Source organism: Camelus dromedarius, chromosome 36, assembly GCF_036321535.1.
Source record: "Camelus dromedarius isolate mCamDro1 chromosome 36, mCamDro1.pat, whole genome shotgun sequence".
Lineage (NCBI taxonomy): Eukaryota > Metazoa > Chordata > Mammalia > Artiodactyla > Camelidae > Camelus > Camelus dromedarius.
This window is the reverse complement of record NC_087471.1, coordinates 7,673,309-7,695,330: the sequence shown is the minus strand read 5'-3', so window position 1 is coordinate 7,695,330 and position 22,022 is coordinate 7,673,309. Positions and strand designations below refer to the sequence as shown.

General features: G+C 44.7%; 1 protein-coding gene across 1 annotated transcript in view; it reads left to right on the top strand.

Moving 5' to 3' along the window:
* EBF2 (EBF transcription factor 2) overlaps positions 1-22,022 on the top strand; it is a 182,225-nt gene that overhangs the window by 138,385 nt on the left and 21,818 nt on the right. The window contains exons 8-10 of the mRNA XM_010995718.3: positions 3,301-3,418; positions 4,924-5,054; positions 5,970-6,096. Of these exons, the coding sequence (XP_010994020.1) occupies positions 3,301-3,418; positions 4,924-5,054; positions 5,970-6,096 (376 nt within the window). The remainder of the gene's footprint in view (positions 1-3,300; positions 3,419-4,923; positions 5,055-5,969; positions 6,097-22,022) is intronic.

The window sequence follows — 22,022 nt, the reverse complement described above, 5'->3', positions numbered from 1 at the left end:
AATTTATTTCCATTGTTAATAGAAAATAATGAAGTGCATCTGAACCATCAGGGTATGTCATTCGGGAAATGTTCTCTTTGGAACCGAGTCTCACTCCACCCAAATGGACAATGATGAAATCAGCTGGCTCAAGAAAGCCCCATATTTTGTGGCAGGAATGCACGCGGAGCATTCAAGTACAATATAACAAGGAGCTTGTGGAATGAATTAAAGTGGTCTCAGAGAGAACGCTCGTCCCGGCCACATAACCCCCGGAAAGGCTGGGCTTCCCCTCCTCGTGCCCAGTAAAGCTCGTTAGCAACGAAAGCCTGAAGCCTCTCTCTCTCTCTTCTTTTTTTTTTTTTTTCCCAGGGATGACAGCTATGTCTTTGAAAACCCATTCACGCACACAATTTATAAAAGTGATCTGACTCCTCTTTTTCCACCGCCTTCTATCATTTTCGGAGGGTGGGCATGAACAGAGGTGAATGCTTTTGACCTTCATATTCACCCTGACCCCGTGAGCGGGAGACTCAGCCCTTCCCTCCCTCCGCCTACGATGCCGTCCTGTGCTCCGCCAGGAGTGCTCTGCCGGGAGGGCCCTGAGAAGAGCCTGTGCCGTGTGCCCTTGCAGAGGGTGACGCGTGTCTGTCCCATGGTGGCCGCCGCATGACAGGAACTTTCTGGAAGGCCTTTCCCCAGACTCTTAACATGTTAACATGGGCACAATTGAAAACAGACCCGGAGCTAGACAGGCTGCATCTGACTTGTGAGCAGTTCTACTGATAATAATTTTCTGAATGTTAGCAGAGTTTCCTTTAAGTTCATTCTGATGTCGTGGCGAGGCAGGGACACCATCCTGGTAGTGCGTTGACAGGTGAGGAGCTGAAGTGTGGAGAGACACTGGCCGACCAGGAACACACTGTCCCATCGTCTTTGAATCTCCAAGCCCTGACACAGTGCCGGACACATAGCAGGAGCTCAGTCAATGCTTTTGGGTTGATAACTGTGTGGAAAAATTCGTGTATGCCACAGTCATGCCCGTGACACCAGGCTAAGTGAAATACTTTGTGGACTATACACACACACACACACACACACACTATATATACAATTTTTAAAGCTACCATCTGAAACTCTATTTAAGATAAAAATCAGGAGAATATTGCCTTGGCAAGGGGTAGTGGGTAGGATGGACTGAGAAGCAGCACAAGATAACTTTCTGGGGAGTTGGAGATGCTCTATATTGTGACATATGTGGATTACCTGGGTGTATCCATTTGTCAAAATTGTGCAGCTAAGATCTGTACATTTCAATCATATAATATCCCTTATATGTGGAATCTAAAAATATGACCCAAATGCACTTGTTTACAAAGCAGAAAGAGACCCACAGACATAGAAAACAAACTTAATAGTTACCAAAGGGGAAAGTAGTGGAGAGGGATAAATTAGGAGTTTGGGATCAGCACACAGAAATGATTATATGGACAGAAATTACTAATAGATAAGCAACAAGGTCCTACTGTGTATCACAGGGAACTATAGTCAATAGCTTGTAAAAGCCTGTAGTGAAAAAGAATATGAAAAAGAATATATATGTATAACCGAATTAGTGTGCTGTACACCAGAAACTAACACAGCATCCTAAATCAATTATACTTCAAGAAAAAAGAAAAAACAATTTTTAACACTTGTACATTTCAATGCATGTAACTTTCACTTAAAAAAACAAAAAGAGGATTTGTGTTCATTTTGTTTGCTTGAAATAATTCATAGTAAAAACATTTTAAGTGCCATCTAATTAATCTTTCATATTAAGAGGTAAGACAGGGTCAAGGTTTGTCCCACCCCTTCATTAATAAGTAAGGAAGGGGTGGCAGAAAAATTCCAAGTAGAATATTAGGGGGTTTAATTTGGGTGTGGACAGGAAGAGCCGTTTTTAAACACAGCTCCTCATTATGTATCCATTCAATGCCTTTCCTCAAAGAGTCCATCCATATACATACATATGTAAATATGTATGTAACAAGTTTCTTTCTCAAAAAAAAAATTTGCCATGCCTAACTAACAAGTAGACTTGTGTGTAAGAGGACCCACTTTTCTGGGTCAGGGAGTAGGTGGTGGATGTGCTCAAGCCCACACATTCCTGCCGCGCTTTGCCACTCTCTCGCTTGGCTGATCCCCCCCTCTGTGAACTTCTCCCGCGCCCCTGATCTGCAGCACACGCAGAGCCCACTCTCCTCTTGTTCTGCGTGCTGCTTGTTTTCCTTCTTCGCCATGTTTCTCCAACCTGAGAGGAAGCTCTTTGAGGATAGAGACCATGACTTGTAGCTTTTGGGGTTACCTAGCCCCTAGGTCGCCCTTGCTAGAGCCTCCCCAGAACTTAGACTACAGAAGAGACTCAATGAGTAATGTCCTCGGTCCTGTCGACTGGTCAAAGAGGGCAAGGGCGAAGGAACTAGGACGAGAACTCATCCAGAATGCTCTACATTTATTACCTCATTGTGTCCTCATTTTATCTCCCGCAGTCCTCAAGATGGGCATTGTTGCATGTGTTTTACAGATGGGAAAAGTGGAGATTCAGAAAGGTTAAGCAGTTTGTCAGAGGTTCTGCGTTAGGAAGTTGTACGCGTGGGATTTGAGTTTAGTTCTGTCTGACTCCAAATCCAGGCTCTTCCCCTCGGCCACACCCATCCCTTCCCTTTCGTCTGGTTGGATACTAAAGGTCCTACACTTTCAGCACTGAAGTCCAGCAACCTTATCTCATTACCAGAAGTCTGAGCATCTCGGTCGCTGCTCTCTGGTGTGGGGGACACCACATACCACTCATCAGGCAGCACACCCATGCCCAGGGTTACTGGAGCACTCGTCACATGTTCCAGAACCCATCCCCGAGCTCGGAGAAATGGCCTCTCAGCTGGATTTCCATCTTAGCTTCCCGGTCGCACACCGCTGGCTTCTTGTTGTGACTACAGCTCGGAGGTCATCTGGGAATAATCGTCTGAGTCCTTTGATAGAGATGAGGTTTCTAGAACCAGCCGGCAGATTGCCGGCTTCCCCACTTCATCATCTGGGCATAGTCTGAATATGTGACAATACATGGATGAAGGGCAGCCTCTTTTTCCACAAAGCTCCGCCCTTGTTGCAGGAGGAGGAGAACCCTCTGAGGTGCTGAGCGCCTGGCTCATCCCGAAATTCTGTTCTGTCTCTCCTTAGCCATACAGAGGTCTGGCAAAACAAGATTCTGCGACTTTTACGATTTTTATGTGACACTAACTCCACGCCTCTCCCCACCCCCATTTCCCTTGAAATCTGCAGGTCGTGTTGTCAACAACGGTGAACGTGGATGGACACGTGCTGGCTGTTTCCGACAACATGTTTGTTCACAACAACTCGAAGCACGGGCGGAGGGCAAGAAGACTGGACCCGTCGGAAGGTAGGGCTGTCCGCTGTGCGGGCTGAGGACGACGGACAAATGACGGTCTCCACGAACTTCCTTGTTTGGATTTCAGTTCATGTCTCTGAGAAAGAGTCGGGGAAAGTACCCAAGACCATGTGGGTTTTACAATGAAGCTGTGAACACTGACTTCTCCCAGCCAGTGCTCAGGAGCCCGTGCCTCACCGGCTCTTCCGTTTGGTTCTTTATTTTTTTTTTTCCTAGATGGGCATTTCAGGCAAATGTAAGCCTATGACATCTTACTTAAACAGGAACGTTACCGTGCCAGACATGTATGAGTAAGTGTCAGATGTGCCCTTAAACAGATTGTAGGCAAAGCAAAACAACGTGCAGAATGAAACTGACACTAATTGATTTTTGTTTGCTTGGACAAGAAGAAATCATGGTCTGCTCTGGGTAGTTTTCCAAGTGCATTAAAGTAATTAGAAATACCTGTAACTGTTAAACTTCAGGTTGTCTGAAAAAATTAAAGTGTATCGAGGACGGTAACTGACAAACTTCAGTAAATCGCATCTCGGCTCTCCTTCCGTCCACGTGCCCTGACTCATCGGTGTAGGAAGCTCTTGTCAGATGGAGTGAATGGCTCTACGAGGCTCCTATGTTAGTGTGATGTCTTGCTGTATGCTGCCCACCAGCCCTCACCCCCAGCCTGGCCCTTAAAAATGTGTCTTGTATCATTTTAAATAGGAATTAATGAACTGAAAGAAAATGATTGAATCAGTAAAGAATTTGGAGTGGTGTTAATTCTCCCACAGTGGGCACTGAAAGGGGAGAAGAAAATCCCAGGGTTCAGAGCTAGGAACCCATCCAGTTTCTTTTGACTGATTGGATGTGATTGACTGGCTGTTCAAAGGGGGCTCGTGTTTTTGGAGTCCTGCCAAAGTTCTCCTCCACCTTTGACCCTGTCAACTTTGGAAATGGAGTGATGGATTGACTTTAGTTATGGCCTGAAAACCATATTGGGTTCCTGTTGGGATGTAAAGTCCAGAGGCCTCGAACATATGGAAGAAGGAGGGAGAAATCCTTCCTGCAAAGTTAGGAAAGTGATTAGAAATTGTCTCTTGATAGAGCTGGGAAAAAAAAAAAAAAAAACCCTTCCACTATGATAGATTTTGCTTTCTCATTCTCTCTCTAGCACATTAGCAGACCTTGTAAATCTTAACATCTTGGGGCAGAGGAGGTGGGGAGAGAAAAGGGATTTACACATTTCCAGTGTGATCAACTTATAAAAATATGGGGAAAAACAACAGAGCTTTAAAAACACCCTTCGCACAATTAGCCAAGTGTTTTCTTACCTAGTGGTCAACTCATTAGGCTTTAATGACCTGGTGAAAGCCAACAACCAATTAGGGAATGATGGCAAGTCAGCAAAGCTCAACTTGAACTTCTTAGATGACCAAGAGCTTTCAAGAGCTGCCAGTTCCCGAACTCCCAAATTCAACCACCAAAGGACAGGCCTGACTTTTTCTTCCCTGTCTTCTTAGCTACCCCCTGCATCAAAGCCATTAGCCCAAGCGAAGGCTGGACCACCGGAGGAGCCATGGTCATTATTATTGGGGACAACTTCTTCGATGGCCTCCAAGTGGTGTTTGGGACCATGCTTGTATGGAGCGAGGTAGGCAAAGGCAACTCACTTCCCTGATTTTCTTTGCCCCAAAGATTACTCTGACCTGGGGAAACTAGTAATTCTTGTAGCATCAGCATCATGAATGCACATTATTAAGTACCTACTACGAGCGCTGCATCAAGGATTTAAAGACATGTAAGCCACAATTTATTGCAGGCGGGGATCCCTTAAAAAGGTAAATATTCATTGCAGTATTATTTGTAATTGTGAAAAATTAAAAATTTTCCAGATATTGGATAATAGGAGATAGGTTAAATAAATAACGGACATTCCACCATTAAAAATTATGTTTGAAAAATTTCTAACTTCACAGGAAAAGGGAACATGCTTATGCTGTACTATTAAGTGAAAAAAAATCAAGACAACAGTGTCTATGGATGTAAAACCTAATTATAGAACACACATTCACAGAAGAGTATTGGAAACACACCAAAGATTAATAACGGTTGTCTCTGGGTTATGCACTGTTAACATTTTTCTCTTTATTTTTCTGTAGTTTCCAATTTTTCTACTGTGATAATGAGAAAAACAACAAGTTACAAAAAGATGTGTAACAGTGCTCATCTGGCTGTGGAAACTGCCAGATCAGTTTATGAGGTCACAGCCATGTAGGAATAGGGGGAGGGAGCTATTACAGGGACGGGAATCCAGTGGGCACAACAGGTGGGAGGGATTTGAACTGGGCTGGTAGGAAGGAAGGGATGGGTAGGTTGAGTTGAAATTCCAGGGTGAGAGAGGGGAGCACAGGAGACACAGGGACAGGGTGTTCAACGCATTTGGGGCACCGTGAGTGCGCCAGTTTGCCCCGGGCAGCGGGGACCAGTGAGAGATGCTCGGAAGCTCAGTATCTCCATGATAACGTGTGTAACAGGTATTTTCTCTGCCTGCTTGTTCACTCCTCAGCTAATAACTCCTCATGCCATCAGAGTGCAGACGCCCCCTCGGCACATTCCCGGAGTAGTAGAAGTGACATTATCTTACAAATCCAAACAGTTCTGCAAAGGAGCCCCAGGGAGGTTCATTTACACAGGTGGGTGAGAAAATGATTGCAAGGGAGGCTGGCTCCTGGTTCCCCTTTGCTCTGGTTCGTTGTCTCTCCGCTTTGTAATCATTCTGACTTCTCTAGGTCTCTCTACTAGTGTGGGAAGAGTGGATGGGGTAATGGGCATCGAATGGGGACATGTAAAGCTGATTCTCAGTTTTACATAGGCAACTTCTGCATGGTCTGGGAGATGGTCACGGCAGCTCATTTCAGGATAGGAATTTAGCTCTGCTGGAACCGTGCTAGAACAGACTTGTATTCAATCAATCAGATAGAAAAATTTGACAAAGTTGCTGGCGATAACTACATTTTCTTGGAAAGGATTTAAGAAGTTGCCTAATGATGCTGCAGAGTGATTCAAATTATTTAAAAATTTTATGAAAGCAGACATTATCTGTCAGTTTAATAGTTGTTGAATGCCTACACTGTGTCTACTACTTTTTTCCCAGGTGGAAAGTACGGTTACATAGAAGATATGGTCCTTACTGGGGAATGTAGAAACTATTGCAGGAGGCAATGGTATATAGCACAGAACAGCTGGAGAACTAGAATATTCAAAATGTTGGGTATTTCCAAAGAATGGGTTACAAGTTTCAGGAAGAGTGACTTTAGTATAGACTAGAGTAGTCAGCTGGGGTTTCAAGGAGGAGTTGAAATTGAAGACTTATTTTTAAGGATGGGGAGGAGTTGGGTAGGCAGAGAGAAAAAGGAAGTGCTCGAACTATGGGGATGGCATGTGCAAAGGCCCAGAGGTTGAGGTGAGCAGGTGCCTGGAGGAGAGAAGGCTGGGTCAACATTTAGGTAGAACTTAGATCAGAACTTAGCAGAGATGAGCTATAGGTGGGGGTAGGAAACCATAAAACAGCTCAGAAGTTCTGTATGGTACCCATAGTAGTCGAGTTCACAGAGACAGAAAGTAGAATGACGGTTACCAGGGCTGCAGGGCTGAGCGTGGTGGTTGTTTCATGGGTATGGAGTTTTAGTTTTGCAAAATGAGAAAGTTCTGGAGATGGTCAGCACACCAGTGTGAATGGACTCCACACTACTGAACGGCACATTTAGAAATAGGTTAAGATGGTAAATTTTATGTGTATTTTCCCACAACTTTAAAAAATGGGGGTGGGGGGTGGGAAATGGTCTTCTACAGGAGCCAGAACTTAATTTGACAAGATCTAAGATGACATGGATGGTGCCCACGTGAGAGTGGGTAACTCAAAGTTTTTATCTTAGGAAAAACACATGCTGTTGACATAAAGACCCACTTAGTCGGGGGGAAAACTGAGAGTAGGAAGATGAATTAGATTATTGTTACTTTGAAGAGAAAATAAAGGGGAACAGAGAAAGAAATACAGAAATCAAGAAAGGATATCAGACATACGATGAATTTCTAATAATGTTATTCTAGAGTATTCTTGTCTCCTTTGGACTTGCCTGTTCTTGTTTAGGTGTGAATGTTGATTCAGATATCAATTAGGAGTAGACAGAAGAGGGTGATTTGGGGTATATATTTAAAATTTTGCCTTTGAGTTTTCTCCCTTGAGATAGGCACATCTCGGTTGGGTTACTTTTTGGTCAATCTCTGGAAGATTCTATTGCAGTTGCAATAAAATATTTACTATTCCAGCTCCCCAAGGACACAGGTTATTCCATCAGTCACAGGAGTATTTATTACAAGCCTACCATGGGCTGGCACAGCTCTAGGCTCTGGGATAAGGAGGTGGGCAAGAGGAAGTCCCCTGTCTTCATACAGCTCGCACTCTAGGGGGTGAGAGAGACAACAAGGAAAGTGCGTGACATAATTTCAGACAGTGACACGGAAGGGATGGCGAGTGAGGGAGGGGCTCCCGAGGAAGGAGCACTGAGCAGAGGTGTGGGCCGCAGGTGCGGAAATCTGTCCACCTCCCTCTTTATCTCTTTGACCTTCTCGCCTCTCCATTCACATTTTCTCTGTCCCTGGGTCTCCTCAGGGCTGCAATCTGTTCTCTGCCTGGGACACTCGCCTCCCTGTTTGGTCCCCCAGTGTCAGTTGGAATAGCACCTGGCAGTCAGTGAATTGGGGGGTGGGTGGTGAGAGTCCCAGGCAGAGAACAGATTCCAGCCTGAGAGGTGATGATAAGACTGGCATCATTGGGGGGAGCATCAATGCCGGTGCGGCTGGAGTCGGGTCACTGGGAGGAGAGCAATGGGATGTGAGGTTCCCTGTCCGAGGCAGGCCGGACAAGGGGTTTGCATGGGAAAACACTGAGGATGTTGAACAAGGGAGCAGTCATCATCCAGACGGGGTCTAAAGCCGTCAGGCTGGATGGGACGGCCTCAGAAGGGAGTGTAGCTACAGGATGGAAGACGTCTAAAGAGGGCGGCTGGGGAGCGCGGAGGTGTGGGGCTCAGGATGACGAGGAGGAGCCTGTGGAGGAGGCTGAGATGGAGTGGTCGGTGGGGTGGGAGGACACAGGAGCGCGGGCTGTCCCAGGAGCAGGCGAGGAAAGGGTCTCACTCCACCTATAGGGGCTCTGGCTTCTGTTTTCTCAAATACACCCACTGCGTACGGATGACAGATCTGCCCTGTGAGGTGGCAGGTAGGACTGCTACAAATCATGTCCCAACCAGCCCTCAGTATCTTCCGAAGCAACGAGCAACCGACATTCAGTGGGGCTGTAGATGTTTGGAGCCAGGTGTGTGCACGTGTGTGTGTGTGTGTGTGTGTGTGTGAATGTTTCGACTTCCTTTGAAAGTAAAGCTTCTCACCCTTGGCTGCACTTTAAATCACGAGTGCTCAGGCTGGACCCCAGACCAGTTAGATCTGAAGCTGTGAAGGTAGGCGTCAGTGTAATCCATGTATTCACTGAGCAAACATCAGCTCCACATTATGCTCAGGGCTCAAAGACCGTAAGATCAGCGCGCCTCCAGCAGCTCACAGTTCTAGAAGGCGAGGGAGACGCTTGGGGCTGACAGTCGCTGCGCTGAGTCCCGTAAGGGATGTAAATACAAAAAGGGTTGTGGGGAGAAATTGGGAGTTCGAGATCTGCAGATACTAACTACTACATATAAAATAGATAAACAACAAGTTTCTACTGTAGAGCACAGGGAACTATATTCAACACCTTGTAGTAACATATAGTGAAAAAGCATGAAAATGAATATATGTCTGTATATGTATGACTGAAATGTGATGCTGTGCACCAGACTTCGACACAACACTGTGAACTGACTGTACTTCAATTAAGAAAAAGGGTTGTAGGCGCACTGAACAGGGAGTGGCTGACTTTGGGGAACCAGGGAAGGCTTTCTAGAGGAGGTGACGATACAGTGACGTTTCAAAAGTAAAGTAACGTACCAGTCAGAATAGGGGAGCCTAAATGATTCACAGTTTGTGGAAACACAGTGCCTCATAAAAAAATAAAGGACCCCACATAACACTAAAAATAATAGACATTATGTTACATATAAATTCCAGAATTTTAGAGATAATGAGACATCGAAGAGCATCTGGTCAGACTCCCTCTGTTGCAGATGAGAAAACTGAAACCCAGGGAGAAGTGACTTGCTCACAATTGGCAATCAAAATCAAGGTGGAGTCAGAACAAGGACTCGGGTATCTGGCCATCCTGCCTGGCATCTTCTATTTAGCAATGCAGGGTGGGCAAATAGCTCTTTTTTCCTGACATGCCTGGGACATCGTTAACTTATTCCTGAAGCACATATTCATCATGTGAGCCCACTCTGCTCAGCACTGTACTCTGTGCTGGGGACACTGCAGACAAGTCAGGCCAGTAGGACTCTTCCTTCCTCAGCGTTGTGATGTAGCGCTACAAAGGTGAACTGTATACGCTGTAGGGCTGGACAGCCTAGACTCCCAGCTTGGCTTGCTTCTAGATAGTTCTTCAATCTCGCACAAGTGACTTAACTTCTTAGTTTCCCCATCTAGAAAATGGGTTACCTATTTTCCAGAGTTGTGGGAGAACTAAATAATACAACGATATATGCTAAAGGAATCTTAAACTGATAAGAAAGGCTAAGGAAAGTCCAAGCACAGGAAACAGTATGTGCAAAGGCCCTGGGGTGGGAAAGAACATGGAATATAGTTGATGGTAACTCTGAACAGGGAAGAAAGAATGTGTGAAAGAGAGATTGGGTTCAAGCTGGAAGGGAGGGTTGGACCTGCTTGTTTGGCTTTACCCCAAGTGCCACAGGGAGCTATTGGAATGTTTTTAAGCTGAGAGTGCCACGATCAGATTTGCCTTTTAAATGAGCATTCTGGCTGCAGCATAGAGAATGGCTTGGACGCTAGAGTAGATTCGGGGAGGTCAGTTGGAGGCCAGTGTGGTGGCCCTGGCCAGAAATGATGGCAGCTTGGACCAGAGTGCCGGTAGTGGGGACAGGCAGAAGTGGATGAAATTTAGGAGGTAGCATTGACGGGACCTGATGATGGATTGGATGGGGTGAAGGTTGGGGAAGGAAGGGGAGGGGACGACTCTCGGGTTTCAGGTTTGAAAAATTGGGTGGGTATAGCTTAGAAAGTGATTTTTAAAAAGGTATGAAGTGCTCAGGGAGTTCAGAGGAAGGACAAAATACTTCCAGCTGGCGGAGAGGTGGGAAGATTTAATATTGTAAAGATGTCGATTAATGAATAAATTTAAAACAATGCCAATCAAAGGACCAACAAAATGTTTGGGGAAACTTTAGAAAAGTTCACCTGGAAAAGGAAAGTTGCTAAAATAGGGCCCCTCATTTTGAAAAATGAGAGAGCCTTGCCCTACCAGACATTCAAACCTATTTTAAGTTTCAGTAATTAAAAAAATATGGGGCTTTGTAGGAACATATAGAAAAGTCATGCGACAGAAGAGAACACTTAAAAATAAACAGGTTTTGTGCACGTGAACAGTATAAATACAGAAGTATCTGTGTAGATGAGGATCTACCTCAGGGCAGTGTGGTAAATATGGACTGTTTGACAAATAGTTTTGGGCCAACTAGTTAAACATTTTTACTTTAAAAAGGTTCGATATCTCATTCCATATCATAAACTAAAACATATTTGAATTACATATTTTTCATTAAAAATATACACATTTTGGAAAAATTATTATAACTGAGCTTTGCTCATCTTGATCCCAAAGACAGAAACTATCAAACATGAATATGTGATTAACACAAAAAGAAAATTTTTTACGTCTGTTTCAGTCATTAAATCAAAAGGAAAAGGACAAACTGGGACCGTATTTTGTTCTGTATGATACTGTATCACATACAACAAGATTCATTCAGTTGTTCAGCAAAAGTTCATTTTATGCTTACTGTTTGTCAACCACTCTGTTATACGCTGTGGGAAAAGAGGTGAACGTTAGATATCTTACAAGTTAAGGAGGAAAAAAAGCCTAAGTTAAAAGCCAGCAAGGAACATCAGGAGTTAATTCAGGAAGGAATATAATTAAGCAAGAAACATATTTTTAAAAATCCCAACCATGTTCATAATCAAATAAAAGCAAAATAAGGCAAGGGCAGGGTAACATTCTTTTCCCTATCAAGATGGCAAAGACTTTTTTAAAAAAACAAATGAAAATACCTAGGTTGGCAAAATGGGAAGAAAATGAGGGCTTTCTAACACCCTACTGTGGAAGGATAGGTGATTCCAGGAGAGCGCCCTGATGGTATGAGCCTTAAAAATTGTATGTATCCTTTAACCCAACAATTCTACTTTTAGGAGTGTATACTTGGAAAATAACTGGGTTTGCCTGAAGGCTGTTCATTGGAGCACTGTTTATAGAAGCGAAAAATTGAAAACATTCTTTGTGTCCATCAGGGAACTCATTAAATTAATAATGAAACATCCTCACACTGAAACACTTTAGACATTAAAAGTAATGCTGTAGATGGATATTTAGTTACATGAAGATGTTGGTGATAAAGGCTTTTTTTTTTTAAGCTTCAGAACTATTAGTATTGCCCAATTTTATGTATATGTGAAAAAAAGAGTAGTTGCAGCGAAAACCCAAATAAGATATGGAAGCTTGCAAACCGAGGTGTTAACAATGGTGGTTTCTGGGTGTTGATATTATTATTTAATTTTTTCATTTTTCTTACTTCCATTTATTATTTTCTTATAAAATGAAGTAGTTTTAAATTTAAAATTAAGTGAAGAAAATATAATATAAAAATTAACATCACACGTTTAAATACTGAAACAGCACCGATCGGCTAATTTGATTCTTCAGATACAAAGAAAGTATTTCCAGCCAGGGAAGCAGTGAAGCTTTTTCCTTCTTGCTTTTGAGAAGGAAGGACCTGGGGAGGCACTGAGGGGTGAGAAGGCTGGGGATGCAGGAATACATGCTTTTGCAATCAGAGAAGAAAATGAAAATACAAACTTGGTCCAGGATAGCTCAGGAGGCTGGTCACTGTCTCTGAAAACCTCCACCTTGAGGTTCCTGGGCCAAATACGACTCAGGTTGGTGGAGACAAGTGACTGATGTTATCCAAGGACAGGTCCAGATGCTACAGGAAATGGATGAGTGGTCTCTTGTCTGGTCCACTCAACGGGCAGCCACCAACATGGAAAGCTAATTTACAACCCTTTGGGAATGAATCTTAGTCCAACGACCAGGAAAGCAGTGGCTTCCCCAGGTGACTGAAGGTGGGTCTGCTCCACCTCAGGGCTGGGGCCCCCTCCAGGGAGCCTGCAGGATCGTGGCCTTCTCCCTGCGAGGCGACCGACAGAGACCTCTCAGAGTTCCGGCCAGGCTGGCCTCAGAACCGCACATTCCGAGCCCCTGGGAATCAGCTTCTCCCGTCCCACGCCCAGTGCTACTGCGGGGAAGTGCTTCAGAGACCACGAGAGGCCGAGACAAAACACTCAGCTCCGTGGTGAGGCAGAAAATGTAACCTTGATTCCAGAGGAAAGGAAAACTTGAATCTAGACCGCGTTAGTGGGGCCAGAGTAAGCGTCCGGGCTAGGATGGGATCTCAGAGGAGATGCACTGGACCGGCCAGAAGACCTGCTTTCGGACGCAGGCTGTATCATCGATGACTTGTTTGTCCTTTTGTCAAGTCACCTAACCTCTCTGAGCCTCATTTTCTTCATCTGTAAAGCCCCGGTGCTAATTATACTATTACCCAAAGGTGTTCCCCTAATTTGGCTGTGCATCGCCTTGGGCCCCATTCCAGATATACTGAATCACCCTCTTCTGGGAGGGTCTGTGAATTTGTATTTCAAACAAAGAAATGAGATGGAAGAGCTGAGTCCTGCTCATCAGGCTGCTGCGGTGACCTCCTGGCTTATAAAGTACTCCACAATGTGGGGTAGTTCTTTTGAGACTGAATCATTATACCATGAACACAATAGTGTTTACTTGTAGGTGGAACATTCTAGAAAGAGACTCAAAAAGCCGGAGGTGGGAAGGGACCCTCCAGTAAACGTCCCCTCCCTCAGCCTCACTCCACCACACATATCCTATGGCTCATGGTCCAATCATTGATGGTTCCTGTATCCAAGGATGCACCACCACAATAAACCCAAGCCTATTAGCTGCAGCTTACCTGGTATAATTAGCCAGAATGCAGTAATCAGCTCCCCATGGTTGTTGCTGCCAAGTACAGCGTAAACAACATCAGGGCCTCTGAAAAACAACACCTTTTCTTCACACGTGCGACTTTGCAGGTCTCTTTTCCTCCAACCATGATTTGTTAGCACGCAGCTTGCTGCTGCCGAGTCAAGAGATGCCCGTGAGAAGCTAGCGCATCAGGAAAGGTCCATTTGCCTCTATCTGGTTTGAGACCCAGAGGCGGTACCAGCCGAGGCTTACGGGGAGGAGATGCCCTACCCATCTTGCAGACTTTTCTACAGGCAGGGCAGAAAAATAGTCCTGGGAGGGGCGCCCCATGGGGCCATGGTTACTGGATGTCCAGGTACTTCTTGTCTGTCTTGGGAATGCAGAGGGAGAAAGTCGGGAGCATGGCATTTGGGGGCGTAACTTCCACTGTCTGTACTTCCAAAATTTACACCATCCACAGGAAGTGATGAAGAGTCACGATGCGTGAGCTGATGGCAGGTCACTGAGGGTATAGGGGGTCGCCAAGCACACCTTCTCGGTACTGTTCCTATGGCTTTTTGCAGAATCTGGGTTAAACATTTGATTGCTGGTTAAGAAGCCCCCTGTAAGCTCTATCACCAGATTGAACTTGTAAGGAAATGAGGAAGATAGTATGTCAGTGATCATGTCATCTGCTGAGCACGTGGGGCCAGGCTCTGCCTTACGAGCTCACGTAAGCACCATCTTGTCCCACGATGATGGTTCCCTTCATATCTCAACTTCATGGATAAGAATCCTGCTGCCCGAGGTCACCAAGAGAGGTCCAAACATAGCTGCCTTATTCCGAAGTGGCGCTCTTCACCGCTGACCTGCCCGGCTTACCAACACCATACAGCTTCCTCAAAGAAATCCCACCGAGGCCATCTGTTTGGCTTCATCCAGTAGTCTTACTTGACAAACGCCAATGGCCTTGGCTCTCTGGCTGCTTCTCTGAGGAAGTGCGTGAAGACAGGCCTGGCCAGTGGGCACGGAGGGGGCTCAGAGGACGCCCTCCCTGTGCCCTGGTGCTCCGGACTGCTGAAAGGATGCTTCCATTTCAGTGTGATATGTAGGGCTTAGAGCCTGTGACATGCTTTGAGTTCCCTAGAAGCCATAGAAATTATTCTCTCCATGAACAACTGAAGTTGCAGAAGGCAAAGAAATATGAACGCCACTTTGTTATTAAACTTGGGAGATCTTAGCTTTGGGGCAGAAGACAGTCAGTGACACAGAGTTCAGAGGCCTGGATTGGATTCCAAACTTTCTGGCAAATCAGCGAACCGTTCTTCACCTAAGTTTTCTAACCTAAAAAATAGGAAGATGTTTACCTTACAGGGAAGATGAAATAATATAGATATGCAAAAGTATTTGGTATAGAAATATAAAAATAGAAGTGAAATTTACTATTGTGAGCATCTGGCTGTGGGAGACAGAGTTTCTGGGATGAGTTCTCGGTGGCTTCTTCCCCCATTGCTGTTGGACCAAGGGTGGGTTTTTTTGTTTTTGGGGTTTTTTTTTGCTTGTTTTCTCTCTGGAAAAGGCAGTTTCTTCTTGAAAGATCCACCATATCATGCCTCTAATATCTGGATCTAGGTTAGAAGTCAGGGTTTTGGGGTGTCAGAGAAAGCCAAGGCATCCTGAGAGCTTGGGTGCTCTCCGCAGGTGGGTTGAAGGGAATCAGGTTTTTAAAGGAGGGCAAAGGACTAGGAGAAACCAGCTGGGCCCAGCCGGCTCAGCTGCAGGCCCGGAGCTGCTTCCCAAGGCGTGAGGTTGAGTTTGGAAGCTGGCAGGACACCCTGGCTGTCGAGACACACGTAGAAGCCAAAGACTCTCTGTCAACTCACGTCCTTCCCAGAACACTTCTTATCTCCTACTTTGAGCACAAACAAATGCATTTGATTACATATCCCTGTTCATTATTTGGGCAAAAGCGTTAATCAACAAGAAAATGGCCAAGACCAGGCAGCAGTTGGGAGGAGAAATGGAAGGCTTAGATTTTTCCACAACCCCCCACATCATACCCTGCACCCTCCCTGGGGCTCGGCGTGTGCTGTGGGGCCCTCCCTCCTTCCAGGGGGCTGCACTGCACAGATGTGCACGCTGGATTGTAGCTGTTAATAGCTCATCCAGCTCACTTTTTTTCCTTATAGCATTATCCTGAAAAAAAAAAAAAACTCATTTAAGAAATGAATCTGATTTTTAGTTAAATGTACCCAAATCAGACATCAAAAGCTGGCCCGAGTACAGCTGTTCCCTGTTCACGCTGGAAGCACGTTGCATGAAGAGCCCTGCCGGTAGCCTGTAGCTTTGCTGAAGTGGCCTCCCGCCCCCACCTCTTGTGAAATTCGGATCCATCGTTTGGCTGATGTCTCTGTTGGAAGCCCCAGAATAGGGGCTTGTTGTTTTGCTGGAGACATCTCAGCCTCTTAACGGCCTGGTGCTCTCAGCTACGATATTCCGAATACACATTGCAGAGAAGAGAGCGCATTCATAACTGCTCCACTGTGGCATTTAGATTTACCCTTGAAATTTATCTTTAATTTTTACAGTTGTCTCCTTAACCATGTATATTACTCCCTTCTTCAAACAATCTGTCTTGCTGCTGGAGTTTTTCTTGAAACCAAAGCGTAATTAAATATTAAATTAATATTTCATTTAAAATTAAATATCAAAGGCTTCCGTCTAATCTTTCACTTGTGCACCGCTGGTTCTCACTCTGTGTTCTTGCTCCTGTATCTACAAAGGCAGGTACAGCCTCTTCAGAATGTGTTCCTCTCTTATCTTGGTTCTTTTTCTTTCTTTCTTTCTTTTTTTTTTAATTGGTGACACTGAACTTTTGCTCCATTGAAACAAATGGATGCAGGGAGAGATGTCAGTAGGAAGGTAGAAGACAGCTTAATTCACTAGCCTCTGGACTCGACTCTATCCATCCCCACTTCTGCAGGAATTGCACTGCACCAAATGAATATAGTCTTAAGAGTCATATAATGCAAGGACTTACAAAAGGTCTCAGAGGCCATTTAGCTCAGCTTTCTGTTTTTGCAGAGAAATAAACCAAAATCCATCTGCCCTTGAAGGTGGCGTGGTTGGTCAGGGCTAGGAATTAAGGCAGATCCCAGATTCCCAGGCAAGGACCAGATTATTCTATCTCCAGTCCATCATCAAATTCTATGATGTTTAACTTGGGAGCATTAACATACCAATCCAGCGCAGCCTTTGAATGCTGGGCACCTGAGGAGTAGGGCAGAATGTAGATGAATAGACGAGAAAATTGGGAGGATTGGGGGAGAGAGGAACCCAAATCACAGCACAGAGGAGGCAGACCTCACATGCGTGGGATCAAAGCACTTTGGAGACGAAGACACTGGGAGGGAAGAGCAGGATGGAGAAGTTCTAACGGTGGCATGAGGACAGGAGCTAGTCTGTGCGTATCTAAATTCTTCCACAAGAGAGATTGTTTTATGCCTTCCTGTCCTGTCAACAGAGAGCACCTGTCTTTGACCAGCGCCATGTGGAGGGGCGTTCCTGCTTACACATCAAAGTCCGTCTTCTGAGCTGGCATTTACCTGGCAGTCACATTACATCAATTTTAGGTTTCTTGAGCAAGACTCTCTTCCACTATTTGTTGTGGGTGGGGAGAGAGGGGGGATGTAATTAGCTTTATTTATTTACTTATTAATTTTTTAATGGAGGTACTGGAGATTGAACCCAGGACCTTGTGCATGCTAAGCATGCACTCTTACCACTGAGATATATACTCCTCTCACTCCATTGCTTCCTTTCTTCTCGGAGAAGGTTGGGATTTGAAGTTAGGACAGGAGATATCCTCTAGTTCTGTGGCCTGGACCCCTTACTGGCCCATGGGCTCCGTGCACATCTGCTGGAAGTGAAGATCCTTTGCTGCAGGTAAATGCCCATGTGTGCAGACACACAGCTAGGCTCTGCCTCTCTGGACTTTCATCAGCCTCCTGATGGCCATCCATAGACGTCACGATGATCCTAGGCTCCGACTGAAACTTACCAGTGAGGATGGCTGCAACTCAGGCCAGCATCCCAGAGTGGCAGCCTGACTGGGCACTCAGATCTTCCTTCACCGCAGAATCCTATTCATCTCCTCAAATTTTTGCAAAGGAGCTTGTTTGGCCCTTGATGTTGCCGTCTTTGTGATCAGGACTGTTGGTCAAGGGTAGAAATGACCACCTGCTTGCAAAGTCAACACCGTCTTCTTTGAGGGTTGACCAGAAGTCTAACTGAGAGTCCCCTTACCATGTTAGCCAGTGTCCCTTATATTTCTGGGAAACAGAAGTAGAGGCATGAGCTAGGGTAAGCATTATCTGGTTTACGTGCCTCCTCCCAAGGAAAAACGATCATACAAAATTTATACATCACACCAACCCTTTGGGAAAATTAATATTGAGTAACAGCCAGCTTTTTTTTTTATATGAGTGGTTCCCACTAGATATTTTTAGTTAAATACTATTTACTTATAAAAGAAACCCTTCACACGTTGCCTATAGTTTATATCTCTTCATTGGGTCCAAGATATGTCAGTAACCTCATATATTACACCCGCAGTCAAAATGAGAAATGACACATAAGATCTGGGCTCTCAGGAGAAATATTATGAAATCTCAAGGTATTGATGAAAGTTTTTCCAAGGCTGATCCAAATGGGATTTAGATTCTGTGGCAGTTGAAATGTGTATTATTAAACTCCTTAAGCAAACCCGAAAGACTCCCAGTGGAGGATTAAGACATTCTATGTATAGCAAAGACGAAATTCTCATGTCTGAGTTTTCTCCATTGAATTCCCCCTTGATTAGCTTCTGTAATATTTAACTTCATGCCATGCCATAATTATTTAATAAAAGGTAAATATAAATTATATTTCAGTGGGGATATGACCTTTTACCTTAATGTTATGTTACTAAAGAAAGACATAGATAAATAGAGCCTATAGATGGAAGCATATTTTTAATTTACTCTGTTTCTGCCTTGCCAGCATTTCTCCGTGTCCCTGTCAGCCAAAGGGCTTGGCAGGACTTCACAACACCCCTGCGCTCCACGTGGTAGGAGAGGTTGTAAATTCACACCGATGATGGTGGTTAATGATCTGGTTGGCCCTTAGAGACCGTCTTGGTGCTGGTCTCGGGCAGCTCATTAGCTAATTGAGGCTTACGTGGCTCGCACCACGGCTGAAAAGTCCGAGAACACCCATGGAGGTAGGGAGGGGGGCAAAGCCAGGACTTGAGGTGAGGCTGAAGCTCGAAGATGCAAAACAACTGGTCAGTTGGGAAGTTACTTTGGAACCAGGCGAAGAGTTGTCCAGTGCAACCCGATGTTTTGAAGGCTGCAGCCTTAGGGATTGCCCACCTTGCCCTCTTACAGTTTGGCGTTGACTAAGCAGTTTGGACTTCATGGTTAAGTGGAGTGGTGTTGGGGGTGGGGGGAGGGCTTTGTGCACACATTTGTGTGCTTATTGTCCATGTAGATACAGGGGACAGTGGGTTTCTCTGTGGTCTTTCTCATCTTGGATGCACACGTAACCCCATCCCATCCCACAGTTCATGCCTGTGAAGTCTGGCAGGGTCTTGCTGGGAAACACAATGTGAGAAATAGATGAGTATGCCAGATTTGCTCACTCAATTTAAAACAGGAATTGCTAGCCCAGTGTGGTCAGGACAGTCTGCTATTTCTGACTTAGGAGGGAGGAGGGCAGGGCGGGCACATTAAACCAGACATCACCCTTGGGTCCTGGTGGTTTTCATCTAATAGGGAGAATCATCAGCATGACTGTGTGATAATGTCTATGAAGGAGAAAGCATTCTGTTTGCTGATTATGGTACAGCCCAGCTTTATTTTTTATTTTATTTTATTTTTTATTGAAGTACAGTCAATTACAATGTGTCAGTTTCTGGTGTACAGCACAATGTCCCAGTCATGCATATACACACATGTATTTGTTTTCATATTCTTTTTCATTAAAGGTTATTACAAGATACTGAACATAGTTCCCTGTGCTGTACAGAAGAAACTTTTTAAAAAATCTATTTTTATATAGAGTGCCTAACATTTGTAGTTCTCAAACTCCCAAATTTATCCCTTCCCACTGCCTCTGAGAAGGGATAGAGGATTCCTCTGTGAGCAGCAGGAAGGATGGGGGCCAGGATCTTAGTGGTGGGCTGAGGGTGGACCACTGGAGCACTAGTGAGAGGGAGGGAGAACCTGCCGGGGGTGGGAGACGGGTAACTACACCAATGGGAGGGAAGGGACAGAGACAGTCATGGGGACGGCAGGGACCTGGGTGGGGGTAGATTTTCCACCTTATGGGATATTCCTTTCTTTATGGTCAGCAAGGTGTGCACATACCTGTATATACAATTTCCATTTTCCCTCTACAAGAAAATTGGCACCTTAAGTAAGAAAATGGTACACATTTGAGAAAAGACGAGGCAATGATTGATTTAGAGCATTTTGTCACCGAGTCTGCTCATCCTGCATCACCAGGGTGTTATGTTTGTGTTTGTTGATTGACACCAAATGGGGCTCCTCTCACCCCCAGTGGCTGAGCTGTCAGACAACCTAGGCAGGGCTTCACCCTGCAATGTGCCCTTTCCAGGAAGCTGCAGAGGAAGCCGGGTAGCGGGGGCAGGTGGAAGCGGGTGCAGGGAGCGGGAAAAGGAAGCAGCCGGCTGCATGGCCATGTTCCACACTCTCTGCTCTTCGCCAGCTCCAGTCCAGCAGCGAAATACAGAAGGGTGGGCTTTGGCCCAAGGGGCTGCTGGCGTATCTCCTGGGGCTTGAAACTACATCTCTGGTTCTCCAGCAGAAAAGGGGAAGAGCACAGGCCTTGAGAAAGACAAGCCAGAGTACAGATCACACCCACACTGCCTGGAAGTGCATTTAAAATGGGGATAAACTCATGTCATGGGGTCGTAATGAGGATTAAGAGAGCTAATACCTGTAAAAGACTTTAGCATAATGCCCGTAACAGTGAGCCTGCAGTGCGTTCTAACAGTGATCATAACAATTTTCATCATTGAATATTATAGCTACTAAAAATCCTGTTATTAAAGAAAAAAGTCTTCTGAAATTGCTGACATTATAGTGCTAAGTGGGAAAAAAAACCCAGCTTCTGGGATGATTCTAATTATACACACAGCTATTCTTACACGTGTTTCTGGGTAAGATGGTAACATGACTACAGGTGTTTCACCTGCCCCCATCTCTGGAATATATCAGAGGATGTCTTCAAAAAAAACATAAAAATAAGGGAAATCAGGTATTCGTGCTTGCAGCTAGGCTAGTCTCATTGATATGCCAGAAATTTTGGCCCGTTGTGGTGATGCGTGCAGACGGGGCGGTGTTGGAGGAATGGGTGTGACATTGTGCTCAAGGGAAAAGAGGAGCCGGGCCAGGGAATGATGGAGGGGACCCTGACAAAGTGTCCGAGGCCTTCTGGGTCCCCACTCCAAAGAATGACCACATGCAACACAGCAGAAACTTGATCTTGAACGGGAAGTGGGTACTCACCAGTTCTGTGTCCAGAGAAGTTGTCGTTACTGTGTGAAGAAGACAGAAAGATGTCCTCAAGGGCCCTGACAGAATCCAACCCTTATTCTTACCGAGGTGACCTGACTGCCGGAGAGTTGGGTCAGCAGAGGATGGAAGGATGGAGAAGTTACGGTATCAGAGGACCACTGGTCAGTAGAGAAAACGGTTAAACATACAACATCTGAGTTATTGTTAATACGATGGTAATGCTTGATGGAAGCATGAAAATTAATGTCTAAGCAATTCAATCCTTAGAAAATCTAATAATGCTAATATTAGCTGAAGATGTTAAACCACCAACAAAAATGTACAAGTAGAGAGAATGAGGTGGGGAAATTAAAGATAAGCAACATTTCTCACATTTGAGAGGCTCAAATAATTAGAAAAAAATTAAATATTTTTAGAGAAACCTAGAGGTATTACTTTAAATTAAAAGAAGGTGTGCATCTTTCTAATCACTAGAGAAAAATATATACATTAAAAACCTATTAGGCATACAAAGAGAATGTGGAAGGACAAATTTATAGTAACAATTATGTATAAAATATGTTAAATAATATGATCAAAAGATACATTAAATAATACATTTAAAGCATTTCCCATGGAACACAGACAAGACTAATATGAGTTCACAAAAAACTTAATAAATTCCAAAAGGCAGAGATTCTGCAGGCCACCTTTTTGAATCCAGTACAATTAATTAGAATAAATAATTAACAATTTAATATCCAATCACCTAGAAATTTCAGGATATTCTCTTTGGAACAAAAGGAAGACAAAATTAGAAACAGGACTA